At 38.6% G+C, this 18,370-nt stretch overlaps 2 protein-coding genes across 5 annotated transcripts in view; one reads left to right on the forward strand and one right to left on the reverse strand.

Moving 5' to 3' along the window:
* nphs1 (NPHS1 adhesion molecule, nephrin) overlaps positions 1-18,370 on the reverse strand; it is a 483,647-nt gene that overhangs the window by 458,687 nt on the left and 6,590 nt on the right. For 2 of the 3 annotated variants that reach the window (XM_073923248.1, XM_073923252.1), the window contains exons 2-4: positions 10,744-10,910; positions 10,384-10,555; positions 7,828-7,946 (exon numbers count right to left, since the gene is read on the reverse strand). The gene's annotated coding sequence lies outside the window, so the exon portion shown is untranslated. Of the gene's footprint in view, positions 1-7,827; positions 7,947-10,383; positions 10,556-10,743; positions 10,911-17,740; positions 17,949-18,370 lie in introns of those variants that run through there. The other variant, XM_073923250.1, reaches the window with a different exon arrangement.
* Positions 1-18,370, forward strand: part of kirrel3l (kirre like nephrin family adhesion molecule 3, like) — an 85,874-nt gene that overhangs the window by 47,066 nt on the left and 20,438 nt on the right. For both annotated transcript variants that reach the window (NM_001099344.2, XM_073923079.1), the window contains exons 3-11: positions 236-385; positions 4,445-4,602; positions 9,910-10,060; positions 10,469-10,574; positions 10,779-10,927; positions 11,615-11,742; positions 14,016-14,142; positions 14,689-14,789; positions 17,763-17,961. In NM_001099344.2, the coding sequence (NP_001092814.2) occupies positions 236-385; positions 4,445-4,602; positions 9,910-10,060; positions 10,469-10,574; positions 10,779-10,927; positions 11,615-11,742; positions 14,016-14,142; positions 14,689-14,789; positions 17,763-17,961 (1,269 nt within the window). The remainder of the gene's footprint in view (positions 1-235; positions 386-4,444; positions 4,603-9,909; positions 10,061-10,468; positions 10,575-10,778; positions 10,928-11,614; positions 11,743-14,015; positions 14,143-14,688; positions 14,790-17,762; positions 17,962-18,370) is intronic.

An 18,370-nucleotide genomic window follows, 5' to 3' on the forward strand; every position in this document is an offset into this window, starting at 1 on the left:
TCAACCGTCTGCTCAGGCTGAGGTGGAGAATCAATCACCGCTCGTGTCAAGCAATGACATTCAAAATGATTTCCCCATCAGCTTTAAAAGGTAGCAACCTTGACGGTTATGGCTGTCTAAGCGAGGGATCTCACATGTTGACCATGTGACACAAAGATGCTAAATCTCAAAACTAGCCCTATCTGTGATGGCAATGTGTGTGTCTATCTCTAACAGTGTTGTTTGTTTGGACCAGGTTGGGTACGTTACTCTCTGATGGGAGACCCACTATCAGGCGAACACAGCTTGGTGATCGATTCAGCTGAGCTAGGCGATGATGCGATCTACGAGTGTCAAGCCACACAGGCTGGGCTGCGATCACACAGAGCCAAACTGACAGTGCTGGGTAAGAACTGCGAGCATGTGTTTGTGTGATATGAGTGACTGAGTGTGATTGAGAGCGAGAAGAAACCACTCTCTTGCAAGTGATTAAAAGCAGGGGGAAATTGCTCATAGCCCCCAATTTCATTAGCGCTATTTAAAATACTGCCTCAAATGCGTAACACTGCAAAATTCTCTGCTTGGCATAAAACACTTCAGAGATCCTAGCCCCATGCAATCATAAGTCATGCCTTCATTATTTATTCGCAATTTTAAATCATGCCACAACAGGACTCCTTTTTTTTCAAACCAAGCAAAGCCAAATCAGAAACACTGAGGAAAATGCCCCCCCACCCCCTCAATGTTTTATTCCCCTTCCTCTCTGTATCCTACTGACACTTAACATGGTGAAGGGCCAAGGAAATGTGATTGCAGCAGTCACAAATGACTTGCGTGAATAGTTAAAAGTCAAAGTCTGCACAGTTAGCACATTCTACAGTGACTCACGGAATTCATCAACCGCAGGGCTGCTTTTACATTAACGCAATGTGATTGATCTACATATTCTCCGGCATTTAGCGACAGGGGGTAAAGGGGTGGGGGGCGATAGTGGAGTAAGAATGATCACTGGGGATTTCAGCTCAGTGTTGCGTTGCTGACACCTGGTGGCCCAATTCAGACACAGCCATGTGTTTTGGAAGATGAAAAACAGTTAGGCTTTGCAGCAAAAGTATATCAAGGGCTAGAAATGTGGGACATTAAAGCGTTGAGAAAGGCCAAGTTTGTTACTGAACAATAAAAAGATTTCTGCGTCTAATTAAACAAAGTTGGCACACTCACACAGGCTCACCGGAGAAAAAGTAGGGCTACAACAATAGCTTTTGTGCACACTGCCGATGTTTGGCGCACGGTTTGAATTCCCAGTCTGGAGCAGAGCGAATATGCCAGCTCTTGCATGCAGGCGAGGAGGAGTGAGTGTGTGTGTGTGTGCGTTCATGTGTATGTGCATGTAGGGGCATGTGGGGAAATCAATGCAGCCGGATGAGACCAAAGCAATTCAACAGAGTCAAAGAAGTCAACGGCAGGAGTGCAGTCGAGGGAATCCGCATGGAAATTAGAATCACCTTGCACACGGATTCCATTAGCGCTTGGGCAAGACCAGCGAAAAGACCTCTGACAATTCTGATACAAAAACAGAAATTGGTTTGGAGAAAAGGAACAGGACAGACGGAAGAGTGTGCCTACATGTTTTTTTTCCCCACATGTTTCTGTGCGTACTGTGAGATGGACACCTTCATCAAAGGTGGCAGACACTATTTGCCGAAGGCTTGCGCGCAGGCATGCAAACAAATGAACAAATCAGTAATTCAGATGAAACAGGCCTGCGGCGGAGTGCCTGTAAATAGACTTATAATAGCAAATCTCAGCCATGTTAAAAGGGCACGAGTACTGTCTTAACCTCTTTTCAGCGAGAGACAATCTCTCTCAATCTCCCTGTCCATTTACCAGCATGTTCTCTGTAGGTCAGACTGGCGGAATTAAATGCTCCCGCACTAGGTATGCATTTCTAAATGAAAATACGGTACATAGTCCTCATGTTTTTTATCTAATTTAACTGAATAGTATGCTGGTCTGTTGAACACTGTTGTAATCGCTGTCATCATTTACTCATCCTTCATTTTTTCAAAGCCTATTTGAATTTATTTACTTCATCTGAAGCTATTTTGAAGAATGATAGTTAATTGCACCCATTAATAATTTTCCATTATAATATTTTGTCCTACTATGGAAGTCAATGGGGGCGACACTTGGAGCAGTAGGCAGCGCTGCCATCTCACAGCAAGAAGGTTGCTTGTTCGAGCCCCGGCTGGGTCAGTTGGCATTTCTGTGTGGAGTTTGCATGTTCTCCCCGTGTTGCCGTGGGTTTCCTCCAGATGCTCCGGTTTCCCCCACAGTCAAAAGACATGTAAAGACATGGCTAAACTATCTGTAGTATATGTGTTTGTGTATATCCTGGTCCTCCAGGTTGAGGTTTGAGTGTTGAACTAACAACCCCCCTCATCAAAACTATATGCTATTAAACATCAATATGGTGCGGATAAATATCAACTTTGATAAAAATGTCCCTGGGAGTAAGAATGAAAGTCAAAATATCTTCTTTTGTGTTCAGCAGAATAAATAAACTCATAAAGATGTAAAAGCACATGAGGAAGAAACAGTGAAGTACTTTTCATTTTTGGGTGAACTACCCCTTTCAAAATGTTAAAAGTTGTTTAAGCATTCTGGTCATCAACAAAGTATATGTAGAAATATTCAATGGAAAACTAAATTTCTACCTGGCATATGCTTTTATACTGTGCAAAATAGCATGAAATGTGTTATTCATATTCTCACATTGGTCTTAATTACAATTTCTTCATGGAGCCACTTGTGAGTAAATATTGGTGACTGGTTTGTTTCAGCTAGGCGATGTATGTGATTTTAAATAATCCATCTTTTTTCGATTATGGAAATTAAAATATCGTATAAGTGGATGTGACATTCTTGATGACGTGTCCAGTATTTAAATGGAAACAAATGAACTGTTTTTAAATAACTGAACATTGGCTAATGAATTATGACATCAACAAAGTAATTAGTGTTTTGAAATAGGCTAGAACAGACATGCCCAAATTAGGGCAATGCTGGCCAACGTTGGCCCATGGTAACCTTTGAATTGGCCCGCCATCCCATCTGAGAATGGATTAGAGATTTTATGTAACCTTTTATTTGTTTGTTTTATTGTTCAGCTACAAAAAAGCCATCTGAAATTAAATGTTTCAATTTAAATGTTGTCAATGAATCAGATTTAGTTTCAAGTGTACATACGGCACATAGGGGACAATGCAGAGTGAGGGAATCAAAGCAAAACGTCTGCTTGACGAGTGTATTCAGCATATTGAACTCCACTGTGTTTTTATCACAATAAGTTACCATTACAAAAAGTCATACTGCATTAGTTAATTTGATTCAAAGTAATGTTTTCTGTTTATTTATAATATTATGATAGGAATTAGGAATTTACATATGGCAACTTTAATGTAAAGTAGTTTGGTATATTTATCTCCGGCCTATGTCTATCAATGATATTTGGTTTTTGGCCCTTTATACAAAAAAGTTTGGGCACTCCTGGGCTAGAGGGATTGAATTGTTTTGCACACTGAGGAAGACTGAGCCGAAACATATGCATATACATAATGCATAAAAATAATGCATATACATTATGTTTGCTGACAAATGTAAAAAATAAAAAAAACATAAGAATATGTAACATTTATACAATTTATAATACGTTTTTATAAAGATAAGAAAAAATACAAAAAAAAATAAATAAGTGAATCAATAAATAAAAAAATAAAAAAACAAATACCAGTTCATCCAAACATGCACCATATAGAGTAAATAATATACACCATTAAGTTTAACTTGATCAAACTCAAAACATTGAAAAGAAAGTCCATGAATCATAACCTCCCTACTTTCAACTCTTTCAATGACTTTTGATGCACTTTCAACTTTTTAGAAGCATCTGCTCTAGCTAAATGAATTCTTTCAAGCTTAAGAGCAGCAACCCTATCAGTCAGCCATTTATGAAAAGTGGACTTTCAATACAAGACCACCCTTTTAGCCACCACCATACCAAACATAATAGACAATTGCTGATTATGTGACCATGCTAACAAAGGGTCAGAGCATCCAAACAGGGCTAGTTCAATATCTGGACTAATGTTTTCTCCTAAAACATTTGAATAGAACTTAAAAAATGATTTTCCAAAACTCAGAGATCTTAGGGAAAAACCAAAAAGTATGAGCATACGTTCCCTCTGAGCTCTTGCATCTGTCACATAATGGGGAAACTGAAGGGAGAATTTTATTGAGTTTAGTGTTGGTAGATTGGGGACTTTTAAATATCACGCTAATTGGGTGGTAATTGGATGGACTTCCTCATGTGATGCATGTTTAAAGGCAGGTGAAAATAGAGACGATTTGACCTTTATGTATTTTTTTCTCCCAGATTTAATAAAATCTTCTTTTTTTTTTTCAGTGCCACCTTCAGATCCTATAGTGGAAGGAGGGCCGGTGGTCCGGCTGAAAGCTCACACCCCTCATAACCTGACATGCCGGGCATCCGGTGCCAAACCTGCTGCTGAGATTACCTGGTACCGAGATGGAGAGATAATGCAAAATGCCATCTACTCAAAGGTGAGGCCACGTAAACATGACAGCCATAAGAGGGACTAAGACTGATTATACCTTAGCATCCCTGTCTTGCCCCTCTACCTGTCCTTCACATTAGCTCCGTCTCACAGTGCACACCTAAACTTCAGAAAAACTCTCGAATTCAATCTCATCCTCATCACCCCACCGCAAGCTGCCTCCTTTTGTGCCTCTATTTTCTCTCACTCTCGCTGTTGCTCTAATACTCGAGCATAACTGGAGCATGTCAAAGCTCAGACAGGCATAAGCGTTTGATACAGTTTCCGCTGAGAGAGAAAGAGCAAAGGAGGGAGAGAGAGGGAGTGAGAGAATGAGAAAGGGAGAGGGTGGGAGAAGAGAGGGGAAATCAGCCACAACAATGCCGAAATACAATGGGAAGTGCTGTGGAGCGTGAACCGGCTGCAACTGCGAAAGTGTCACATTTGTCATGCTCTCTGACCACGCTAAACGACACTAAACGACACGTTTAAAAGGGGCAAGAGGCAGCAGTGAATCGAGGGAAGAGAGAGAAAGAAAGACAGATGAAACTCGGAAAATAGATGAGGGAAAAATGAACACGGGAGAAGCTTGTTTAAGAGCAAGGTAGAAAACTCAAAGGCTTTTTTGATTTAAGGTAGGGGGAAAAAAAGAGAAGGAAAGCCACATGAAGACACAAGGAACAAAGTAAAGGAATGTGAAAAAGGTAGACAGAGGCAGGAGAGAACCGATGAACAGGGCCAGACAAAATATGCAGACTTTGTTTTTTATTTTTGCTACTTCTGCACAGAATTTGTTTAAAAATCTGCGGATTTATGTAGAGTGATTTTGAGAGTATAGTAAAAAATATAAATATATATATATATATATATATATATATATATATATATATATATATATATATATATATATATAAAATAGAAATTAAATAATAACTTTAATTTTTATTTAACATTTATAATGAGAATCCAGTTTGAACCACTTGTTTAATAAACAAAGTAAAGGCCCATTCACACAAAGCATGTGTAATGTAAAGTGGACGCTGGCAAGGGAGGTGTGGATCCAAATGCAGGGTTTATTATGCAGAGATTGGTCAGGTAAGCAACATTCAACACAGGAGCAAACAGATGTATATGGGCAATCCAGAGTCCTGGTCAATAAGCAGGCGAATGGTTATTACATGCAGGCAGCAAGCAACGTAAAGAAACAAAACAAAGCGAGGGTCAAAGCAAGGTAAGGCAAGGCAAACACGTCGTAATGTCCACTATTCAAGGCAACAAGACTCAGCAACTACTGCGTGTCTGTGCTGCTTTTAAAGTCCATATCATCCGTTCTGAACAGCTTAAGCTGTGTTTGTAGCAATCAGCCAGGATTAGGAACCGGTGTGTGTGTGTAGTGCATGCCTGGATCCTGTAGTCCATATAATGGCGGATTTGTAGTTCTATGCGGTATGTGTGTTTACTAGCGATCTGCCAGGATCAGATCACTGGTGATTTTGACAGAACAATGACAATAAATATAACAATAAATATATTTGCATCCACACTAACGAACAATAAAAATCTTTTTTTTATTTCCCCCTTGTAACCAGTAGATGTCCTCAGCGTGCTTCTAGCGCATCTGACCGAATCGTTATTTAAAATGTGGTATATGCACACAGAGTTCTAAATTTCAGCCAGCCAGCCCAAGGACTTCTGAGGTACTATCCATTACAAAATTGCCACGTTTTAAATCTGATTTCTTTAAAAAAAAAAAAAAAGTGATCTTCACTTCTTATTAGATATACGATATGAAGTGGGTCTCGGATCAGACAAGAAGCACTGCGTTAATTTACATTTTGAACCACCATGTCTTTAAAATACGACAGTTTATTTTACCTCTGTGTATCGTTTAACGCTTAAACAACTAAATGAATGCGTAAGTCTATTCAAATGAATGTAATGTAATTCGATTACAACATCGATGCTGTAAAAGCAAATTGAAAATAGTCACATTAAGCTTTCATCGGAAGTTTATCATTGGCTGAAAAGCACTAGCTGTGCATATATCCCATTGCATTAATCTAATCAAAAGAATTTAGCAATCACAGCCAGTGTAGTTGAATAAATACAACAACTTTCCCTGGCATTTTCAAAGTATGCAACGCAGGGATGTACTTTTATTTTTACTCGTCAATTTGCTAGCCTGGCTTGCACACCTTCCACATATTTTTGATTATTCTTTCCCCACAATATCCATATCATTATCTTTAAATAAACTTTGAAAGAGGGTTTAATATCAAGCAGTGAGCTTCTCCACAATGTTGCATGCAGCTTTGAATTTGAATCAGTTTATTTTTTATAGTTTATTAGCTGAGAAAAGAATAAAAAAAAATGTTCCGAAAGTGATCCCAATATTATTCCTCTACATCTTTACTGTAATTGTTCTAGTCTAAACTGTTGTTTTTATGTTTAAGATTATTTTTACAACTCTATCGTCATCTTTATAGTTATCATGTTAAGCATGAATGGGCCTTAAGTGTCTTATATATCTACTAAAAGAAAGAAAACATTACTTCACAAACTGTGTTGTACATAATCATCTGAAAACTGGCATAATATTCAATAACTGAAATTCCTTCCCAGAACTGGGTTGCAGCTGGAAGGGCATCTGCTGTGTAAAACATATGACATAGTTGTTCGCGGAAAATGAATGACTTACTGAAATTCATACAATAAACTAAATAAATATATATTTACACAGACGTAAATAAATAGACTGAATGATTGGCTAAATAAATCTGTGGATTTCTTCGGGCACAGATTCTGTGTGGGCCTGCGGATGAGCAATAAGAAAAAGACAGTGAGTGTAAGACTGATGACAGGCAGCGTCATGACTCGATCTAGCGTAAAAAAGAAGAAGCTTTCAGCGTATCAGAGGTTAAAGCATGTGACCTGCCATTGATTCACCCCCAGGCTCTCCAGAGAACCATCTTCCCATAATCCCCCAGTCCCTGTACAGCTCCGTGTCTTTCCCCCAATCCAATCGCCCCAAATCTAAAACTGCACCTTTCCTCCATTAGGGCCGGCTTGTAGATTCAGTGGGTAGCTCTACACCTCAGCCCACTTAGGTGTATTGATTTCTTACACACAATAAATAGATTTGAAGGATGATGTGCAGCAGGAAGAGGCAATGGACAGATCTTTGGGTAAACGTGCTCACAGTAGACCAGTCTCGTAAAGCGCAGACGCTTACCTGCCTCTCTAAACCGATGGCAGCTTTAATTCTCTGCAATGCTCAGCCCACAGTGCTGGCACAGACTCGCGCTCAAATGGGATTAAGGGCATCATGGGAATTCCTTATTAAATTAGGACCTGCATCAGGAAATATAGGACAATTAGATTAGGATTATCATGTCTGTGTGATTTTAACAGTGATAACAAGATGAGTGAAACAGCTGTGTTTTATATCATAAGTACACTGACCATTAGGACCAAATAACATTTCACTAGCCTTGCTATCCATCGACTGCCTCGCTTATGTGAAGTGTTATCAGGCGTAACATGACATTATGGATAGTTAATGTTAAAGTCTGTGTGAAATCATTTGGTAGGGCATATTCATATTGTTTAGGTGAACAATTAATCTGTGCAAGTTAATATACTGAAAGAAATGATGCTTGTTTTGGTAATCTCCAATCAAAGTCTGACCATTAGCTTCTGTGTTTGGATTTACGGTCCTTCACTGTTGATGTCAGTTTGGCCAAAGGCTATAGACAGACAAAGACGGTTCACTACTACTACTACTATTCATATTACTACCATACTATACTATACTATTCAATACTGTGAATAGAGAAAAGTGCGCTCACAGCGAAGGAAGTTCTGTATATATCTCCAGTTTTTAATTCCATGCGGTTTTGTGGGGGAGGAGGCTGTATATATTCGCTTGTTCGGGGCTACGTTCCAGTCCACTTTTAGAGAAACACTTCCCTTTACTTGTTCCCTTGGCTTAATCCCCAACACCATGAACATACCCTCAACCCCTCGGTTTAGACCAAGGGAGTGAGTCGGCTTCATATGTCCACTCCAGCACCTTTATGTCCTAGTATTTAACGCAATTTTTACATCACAACAGTGTATTAGGAGGGATTAGGGCAGTCTATTTAAACACATTCAACTGTTCTGCCAATAGTGGACGATTGCATGACGGAATCAATGACGTACATCTGAGTGAACAAGATGATGGGAAATTAGTGAGTGAAGAGCATAAAAAATTGAACGGGAATGTAGCTTCCTTCAGGCAAGCCCTGTGGTTTAGTGAAAGCCATAAAGGAGATTGCTGTCAGTATTGCCTTTCCACAGTAGGATCAAACTGACGATTACGAGTTTTAAACGTAATTATTGTTTAAGCAACAAGAATATTGTGGCAGATCCATTCAGATTTTGTTGTTGATTAAAAGTATATAATTTAACTAAGAGTTCAGCGAGCAGCTTTCAAGATTTCAGGATTTCCCCATTGATTTAGATAGAAATGCATGTACTGCCGTTAACATGATGTCATATTGAAGTTGTACCCCAACAACGTGGGGACGTTGGATTTTGTTTGGAAATGAAAATCGGATTGACGTCAGAACGCAACATCAATATCCAACCTAAAATCAACCAAATATTAACGTCTAATCATGTTACATCTTGACATTGTGTGGACATTGCTACTAAGACATCTATCAGACATTGCATTTTGGTCACTTTCTAACACAACCTAAAGTCAACCAAATATTTACATTTACATTTACATTTAGTCATTTAGCAGACGCTTTTATCCAAAGCGACTTACAAATGAGATATCAACATAAGTTGACATCATTATTGGACATCAAAATAATGTTGTCTTTAAATGCTGGCTAGACATTCAATTTTTGTCCCCTGACGTCATGACCTAAATCTGACCTAATATTAATATCTTATGTTGTGTAGCTGCTGGGTGGCCACAGAGTGAACTGGCTTTCCATGAAATGAACTTTGGTTTGATGGCTTCAGCCACAATATTCTTAACCATGCCCCCTTACCATTAGTTTACTACTAAGGAATGATACGCCAAAAAAAGCCACACCCAATACTCAATTTTCAGACTGAGATGGAAGAACGGCAACATACTGAAACAAAACTCTCAGCTACTCCCGGTTTACGTGTACTTTAGAAGCTGTCTATGAGATTATTTTCAGAACATTTCATTGAGGGTTGCTATTTTTAGAAAGCTACAGCGATTTGTTCCATCAGCACTGATACGGTCTCAATTTTTAACTGGTTTAACACCGTATCGCTGTCTTTTCAGAGTCTGATGGAGGATGGAAAGAGAGAAACAGCTGTTAGTATGCTGCCCATGGTGCCTGAGGACAGCGATTCTGGACGTACCTACACGTGCAGGGTCTTAAACCCTGCTGCCCCGGCAGGTCGCCAAACTTCAGTTACCATCAATGTTCAGCGTGAGTAGATTTTTTATGTTATTTAAAAAGCCTAATACTATTTGTGTCAAATTTAAAATGGCATTGGCCTATTTTGGAGTTCCACTATCCCATTTTGATCCACATCAAATGTTGATTTTATTTATATAATGTTATATTTGACATTAAATATATCACGGAGGCTGATGTTTCAGTGCAAGATTAGTGATTCAATAAAAGGTTTAATATGTTTGCAAGGAACTGTGCAACTGGCTATATATACTCAGTTTTTTGTGCTAAAAAAGACGTGTAATTGGACAGGGGAAGGCTTTTTAAAAAAAGGATTGTGACTTAGATTTACACACCTGGAGCTTGGCAGTAAAGTCATTGGGAAGGATTTATAAAGCCTCTATTGCTGCATTGAATCTAATCCTGCATGTTTTCTTCCAGATCCTCCGTCTGTGACTCTGTCTGTTCAGCCTCAGACGGTGATGGAGGGAGCAAAAGTGTTGTTCATCTGCTCCGCGTCTGCCAACCCTGAGATCACAGGTTACAGGTAAGCACATTTAATATCACAACAGATTCAATACATAATCCCAGATTATCCACCCGGTCAGATTTAAATTTGAGGGCAAATCCCAAATTGGATATAAATTACAGATCCAGCGCTTTGTGCACATGTTTGGTGATAATAATAGTTGTGATTGTAAGCAGCAGCATCATACCTTGTGAATCGAATGCATTTTCTTCTTTTGAAAAGATGGTCCAAAGGTGGGGTTCCTATCTCTGAAGCTAACGGTGACAGCCTGGAGGTGACCGCAGACCACTCTTACTTCACAGACCCAGTGTCCTGCGAGGTGTCCAACTCAGTGGGAAGTACTAATGTCAGCACCTTGGTGGATGTACAATGTAAGTACTTATTAGTTTTGGTCATAACATTAAACTTAAATCTGCGTTTTGGCCATTTGTCCTTGAAATTAAATTAAATGATTGACTTGTTTTTGTCATTTTATTGTTAATAGCATTAAATCCCTAAAAACAATGCGTTATTTCAACTGAAATTTGGCAAAAATTGACAAAAACTGGGTTGAATTTGGGCTATAAATGTAATAAAAAAAAATAACCCAATAGCATGTTTTGTGCATATTGTATCCAAATTTGGTTTGAAATAACCCAGCGTTGTTGTCTTTTTTAGTTTAGAGTGAACTAATTGTTTGTAACTCACCATTTTTCTTTTTTTAGATAATTTAGGCTTTAGAATTCACAATAAAATACATATTATACAATATTTTCATTCAGTACAACAGCAGGTATAATTAGCATCCTACATATTTTACCCATGGCATTGCATAATACATTTTCATATAGAAATCTGAAGTAAACAATACACAATAACATATATTTCCTTCTAAAACTAGCTCCCACAATAACTCCATGGAATGACCTTCGGTTTCAACTTGCATTCCAGCCTATTTCATTTAATAATGCTGAATAAGAGCACATTGTAATGGGCTTCATTTTTGTTTTGTGCACGCAAAGCCACACTTTAACAAAATGTTCTAGAACACAATGATAATCTTTATCTTTCGTTTGCAGTTGGTCCGAGATTGCTCACAGAACCAAAACCGCAGATAGTGGACATTGGGATGGATGCTGCTTTCACTTGCTCATGGACTGGCAACCCTCCCCTTACTCTAGCCTGGACCAAGCAAGGCTCCAATGTGGTACGATGACCTCTTCTCATTTTCTTCCTAAAAATGGCACACCATCTGTTCCGCAACTGCCACTGCAGTCCTGCTTGAATGTTTTTGAGTTTCAGATTTCTACTTGGTTGTAATAAGCCATGGAGTCCACTGTCAACCTAGTTTCATTAGCAGTTTTATTCATTAATTGATGTTTTGTCAATGGCATCAAAATAAACAAAGGATTTCCCTAATTTTAAAGGGATAATTCACAAAAAAAAAAATCAAATTCTGTGATCATTTACCAACCCTTTCAACATTTCAAATCTTTACGATTTTCTTTCTTCCTTTAAACACCAAAGGAGACATTTTGAAGAAGGTTGAAAACTGCAACCATAGACTTCCATTGTTTTTCCTACTATGGTCAGTCAATGGTTTTCATCTTCCTTTAAAATACTTCTTTGGTGTTTTAACAGAAGAAAGAAATGCATAAAGGGTTGGAACCACTCGAGGGAGAGTAAATAGTGAGTAAATTTTCATTTTGGGATGAACCATCCCCTTAACCCTTGTCTGTAAAGGAAAAATAACGTAATTTTCTGCTCAGAGTCGGATGGTTAATGGATGGCATTTCGGCACATTTACAGGACTTTGGCAAATGGATCAAGTGATTGCCAGTCTAAAATGAAAGTTTAGCTCCAGTAGATGTGTGAAATGCATCAGCCTATTCTGCTGTAAGTGTTTCACTGAAGCTGCTTAATCAGATTTCATAAAGAGCCTGAGAAAGCAAACAAAAAGTGAGAGAGGAAGCAAAACAGAGAGAGGGAAGGCTGAAAAGCCAGAAGGTTCCGATGAGGCAATCAGTTAATTTCGCCATGACTACATCTCTGCCCTTTCTGAGTATGGGCCGATCTGATCCACAAGTAGAGCGTTTACTTCATCGCCACAAGATATGGATTAATTGGCTAATTCGATGAGTGCTGGCGAATGAAAAATCGAGGCGAGTGTTAAACGGATTAATCACAGTTTGCCGGCATCGAGAGGAGAAGAATGGGAAGAGGAAGAGGGTGCTCTTAATGATCAATGGCTTCTAACAAGTGACCGCGGCGTGTGTACCAGTGCACCAGAGGCAAAGGAGCACAAGTATCTGCTCACACTCCGGAAAATTCTTTGCACTGCCATTGTCGTAGGTTTAATTAGAGAAGTGGGTTGACTCAGAGGACCCAGGCTGGAGCGCTTTAGACAGTAATTAAGATTGCTGCAGACAAAATTACAGGCGGAGTCAATGCTTTCCCCTTGGTATTGGTGGCATTGGTCTTTCTCTTGTGTAAGCTACAAGCAAGGAAACAGATGACTGGTGCTAATGGTCACAGCCATCTCTGAGGGCCACAGCTTGATTTGTCAACACAATCTTCTTCCTGTGGAAATATTGATTTTCATTCCACAACTTGCTAGAAATATAAGATAAAAATAATAATAATATTACAAACATATTGACAGGCATTGACAGATATTTGATAATAGTGCATACCCATCAAGCAATTTTGTGTTATGTCTAATGGACGTCTGAAAACAATCAACTTGGCTAAAAAATGGCTTAATTTGGGTTGTCAGTGAAAATCTAATAGACCAAAACTACAGTAGTCAACATTTGAAGTGGATTAAAACCATCCTAAAACTACTAAACAACACCCATCCCATCTCAGGGTGCCTTTTTTTTTTTTTTTTTTTTAAGATGTCTAATAAATTGTCAAATAAACATCTAAACTTAGTCGTCTTGGCTAAAACAAGGCTAAATTTGGGCTGTCAGTGAACATCTAAGAGACTTCTAGGAATAGGCAACAACTAGACTAGTCATCAAAGAAACAGAAATGAATGACTACACATATAAAGTCCATCTAATCTGTCTATTTGATTATAGGTCTAGTTTTGGTCTATTCTTAGATGTCTATTATATATTCACTAACAGCCCATGTTTAGCCTTGTTTTAGCCAAGCTGTCAACGTTTAGATGTCTCTTAAACATAAAATTGTTTGCTGGAATTCTTGTCTTGAAAAAAATTTAAAAAACTTTTTTTTATCCACTTCAAATGTTGACTAGTTACCAATGCAACCCAAATGTAGCCACGTTTTAGCTAAGACATCGATGTTTAGATGTCTATTAGACATCTATTAGACTTTTTTTCAAAGAAAAAAATGCTTGCTATTTATGTTCTAATATGTTGGTATAAATTATTGATGTGGTTCATGGTAGGTTTTTACCTGATGTTTATATCAAAGGTGTCTGACCAGTCTCTTCTTGTCTGTTCTATTCAACAGGTGCTCAGCAATAGTAACACTCTGCAGCTGAAGGCAGTTACACAAGATGACACTGGGACATACACATGCAAAGCCATTGTGCCTCGGATTGGTGTGGCTGAGAGAGACGTAACTTTAACTGTTAATGGTAAGGAATGTCGCCATTTAACTTGACTTCTTGTCCAATTTTCTTTTCCCCATGATATGGTTCATTCCCAAACCATGGAAATCGGGTTTTGAGGTAAATAAGTAGGGTTTGGATTGGAAAAAAGCAATCTAAAGGGTTACTTCACCCATAAATTGCATTATCATTTACTCTCCTCACAAGGTTTTAAACCTTTATGCATTTATTTCTTCTGTTGAATATATTTTAAAGCACTCACTGACTTCCATAGATGAAAAACAAATACTATGGAAGCCAATAGGTGCCCGCTACCAGCATTTTCCAAAATAAATTCTTTTGTCTTCAACAGAAGAAAGAAATGGTGAGTAAATGATGGCAGAATTTACATTTTGGGATGAACTATCCCTAGTATTTTTTGTATTACTAATTCATGAATTGCCTCCTTAACCGATTAGCTTCATATGCATACAGATGACTCATGCATTGCCTTCTTTGCTATCATTAGCACATTTAGTCAGTATGATTTCTCTTCATCTCTGTTCCTCTCTCTCTCAACCACAAACACTTCAGGCCCTCCCATCATCACAGCTGAGGCCACACAGCAGGCCATCAAGCATTCCAAGGGCAAGCTGGAGTGTCTAGTGGGCAGCAGCCCTCCTCCTGACAAGATTGTAAGTATACTTTCTCCTATTCCAGTATATGTGTGCGTGTTTGCTAGCTATCTGACGCTCGCTGTTATTCCTGACAAGCTTGTTTGTGAGGCTTTCCCTAGAGCAGGTGCTTTCTGTGTGTGCACATCACACGCTCAAGCTCCCTTCAACATCGCCTCTTTCCGTGCTCCTGTTCCCAGCTTTCCATATCTGACACCCACATAAACACACACACATAGAGTTACACTGCCCCGTTTCCCTATTAGAGATGGCTCGATGAGAGGGCTGAACCTATATCGCACCTCTTCCACCCTCAAGCGTGCAGAAGCGAACTGCACTAATGCCAGGGTCTGCAGAGAAGACCTCTGGCCCCCTAGGCTCTCTTCCAACAGCGAGCAATTAGCGCACAGCACCACTGACCTGCCGTGACCCAGTCGTACGTGGGAAGGCCTTTCAGTGGATAATTAGGGTCTAAGTTGGAGAGTCAGCGATGGGAAGGGGAAATGTAGAGATGCACCGAGACACATGGAGGCAAGGGTAACTAAGAGCAATGATGTGAAGGAAGGAATCAGAAATAAATAAATAAATAAAACTTGATCCTAGAAACTGTGACAGGTAGGGATTCGCAGTGTTACACTATGTCCTAACTACACGCTGAGATTCTATGAAGTGTCATGTAGAAATTTCGATTTTAGAAACAGATTGCAGGGCTTGACGATAAGGATTGCCCGATGGCCTGGGGCCAGTTTGCGAGACGCTCAGTTCAGTGGACAGGATCGTTACTGGCCCGATGGGGTTTAATGTAATTTGGCTATGACTGTTTATCAATTGTGTGCAAATAGGGTGCTTTCACATCTAGATGTGTTTCAGAACCTGTCTCATTTGCCAGTTAGCGCGGTTTGGTTGGCATATGTGAATCCCACAATTGAGCTCTGATCTGCGCCAAATTAATCAGTCCAAAGATCGCCTGACCTGTGAAGCTGATCGATTGTAGTGAGAATGCAATGCAATCCAACAAACCCGGGCTATACAACAGTGTATTATGGTTATGTAATAGCCATATACAGCTATATAAAGAGGGATTTATGAGCAGGGCGGGGTTTCATTCCTACTGGCAAATGTGTGTTTCATGTCGAATACGAAGTGAAAGCATACTGAAATATCCCAAGTGCTGTTTATCCGTTAGGAAAATTGACTGGAAAATTTCATATTTTAATCTTATATTTTGTATTAGGTCTGTTATTTTGTTTACCTTTGCACTAACACCTCGAAAGAGAGATCAAAGCTGATCTGCTTCAAGATCTGTTTCAAGTCATCCATTATTTCTCTTTTTAATTTATAATTCTCTATAATTCTAGCAAATGTTTTTTAAAATAAATTAATTTAATATTTTTTTTTTTTTTACAAAACTGAAATGAGGCTATGAGAATGTCTGACCTCTGTGATTTATACTTGTTAAATGTCTGTGGGTGTCAAAATTTAAGTTTCCCGTATATATATATATATATATATATATATATATATATATATATATATATATATATATATATATATATATATATATTTTTTTTTTGCCAGTTGTATTTAAAGTTAAGTAATGCTGAATAAATAGTGCATGTAAATAATTATGTTTGGCTTTTGACACATTATTTAAAATATCTGGCAAAAAAATATCTAATAACTTTTTTTTTTTTTTTTTTGGTGGGGTCAGTAGAAAAAGTCCTTAGTGTTAAACCCTGATTTCTATATCTGCGATGCCGCGGCTGAACAGCAGCACAAACTACTATGACAATGATCAGCTCAAGTGCTGAATTTACTTTATTTTGTATTGTTCTACTAATGTGAGTTTGACTGCCATTTTACTTGAAATTTCAACCATACTAAAAGCAAATAGTTTGCCTCAGATCTTAAAAATAAAATAACTGGCAAACAAATAGTTTATAAAGAAATGTTAGAACTGCGACTCAGTGCAAGCGAACAAATGTCAGTCGCTCAGCAAGTACTTTTAATAGCTAAAGAGGTATAATATGTATTCATTAGATTATAAACCTTACCTTGGGAGTGCAGTGCATTATTCTACACTTCTGAATGGCTTTGTTATATACATTTTTCTCTTGTGTCACATCTGGTGAAGTAGCTTGAATCTTGTTGCGCATAGCTGCGCATCGATGGATTTGCTCTTCATTGTTTGGACTTCCAGCAGTGAAAATTAAACCACACTGAACTGAACTAAATTAACTCTGAAAACTGGACTGACACAGTTTCAATTGCAATTTACCAGAACTTCTATGTTAAGCTGCTCTGACACAATCTGCATTGTAAAAGTGCTATGGAAATAAAGATGAATTGAATTGAATAGTTAGGTCACAGTGTTGTTGGTTGTTATTTCTTCACCTCAGGCCAGTTGAGGGAGTACTTAGACATGCTATTTGACCTTTTTTTGCCAGAAAGGTGAAATAAGGCATCAATAGCTTGTTCTCGAGTAGCTTTGAGATCTCAGACTGACCTGCTGCTACACAGGAGCTGCTTGTCTTCTCCGCGCAGTTTTCCACAAAGCTCTTTTCCACAAGCCGAGGCAAAAGCAACTCAACATGACAGCGTAAAAAGAGAACAAGACAAATTCTAATATCTGACAGTGTTTTTAAGACACTGAACGTCGACTGCTGGGGTGAAACGTCTTTACATGTCATTAATTCTGTTACGCTCAAAATGCTATTTCAAGATGTGCTGCAGCTAGACTCGCATTTCTAAAAAGGTTTCGAGTCAACCTGGAATCAAAACTGACATATTCCTGGTTGTATTTTGAATGATTTAAAGGGGGAATGTTATAAATAAGAAATAAACATTTGTCTTTTGCAATTCTGAACCGTCCGTGTGACATCAATCCCTCTTACATTTTCATGATGTAATCAATAAAATAGCTTGCCATTTCCATTTCATGTTTAGTTAAAGTGCGGGAATAAAACTGACACCTTGTGTTGTCTTCCTCCACAGGTATGGACATTTGGGGACATGATGTTGTCATCTGGCTCTTCTGGTCGTTTTTCAGTCCAGACAGTAAACAGTGACCAAGGGGTCCTCTCCTCGCTAATCCTCTCTGAGACTCTGGCCCAAGATTTCCAGCTTCGATACAACTGCACTGCTTGGAACCGCTTTGGAACAGGAACAGCGCTGGTGACTCTTGAAGAGCAAGGTATGGGTCTTAATGTTGAATAATTCTACAGAAAACAACCTTTCATTGATTTGCCATCATTCCACCTTCGGTTGTAGTCATTAATTTCAAATGTGACCTTGGACCGCAAAACCAGGCTTATGTTGCATGGGTGTATTTGTGGGAATAGCCAAAGATACGTGAAATGAATATAAATTATAGATTTTTTTAATAGCAAAGATCTTTAGAATATTAAGATCATCTTCCATGAAGAAAGTTTGTACATTTTCTACTGTAAATATATCAAAACCTAGTAATGTGCAGTGCTAAGTACTCAATTTAGACAACTTAAATGTTTTAAACCCTCAAGTTCCAGATATTCAAATAGTTCTATCTAGGCCAGATCTGGGCATTTTGGGCCCCCCTGGACGTCTTTGATCGGTCTGGAAGA

This window comes from Danio rerio, chromosome 15, assembly GCF_049306965.1.
Source record: "Danio rerio strain Tuebingen ecotype United States chromosome 15, GRCz12tu, whole genome shotgun sequence".
NCBI lineage: Eukaryota > Metazoa > Chordata > Actinopteri > Cypriniformes > Danionidae > Danio > Danio rerio.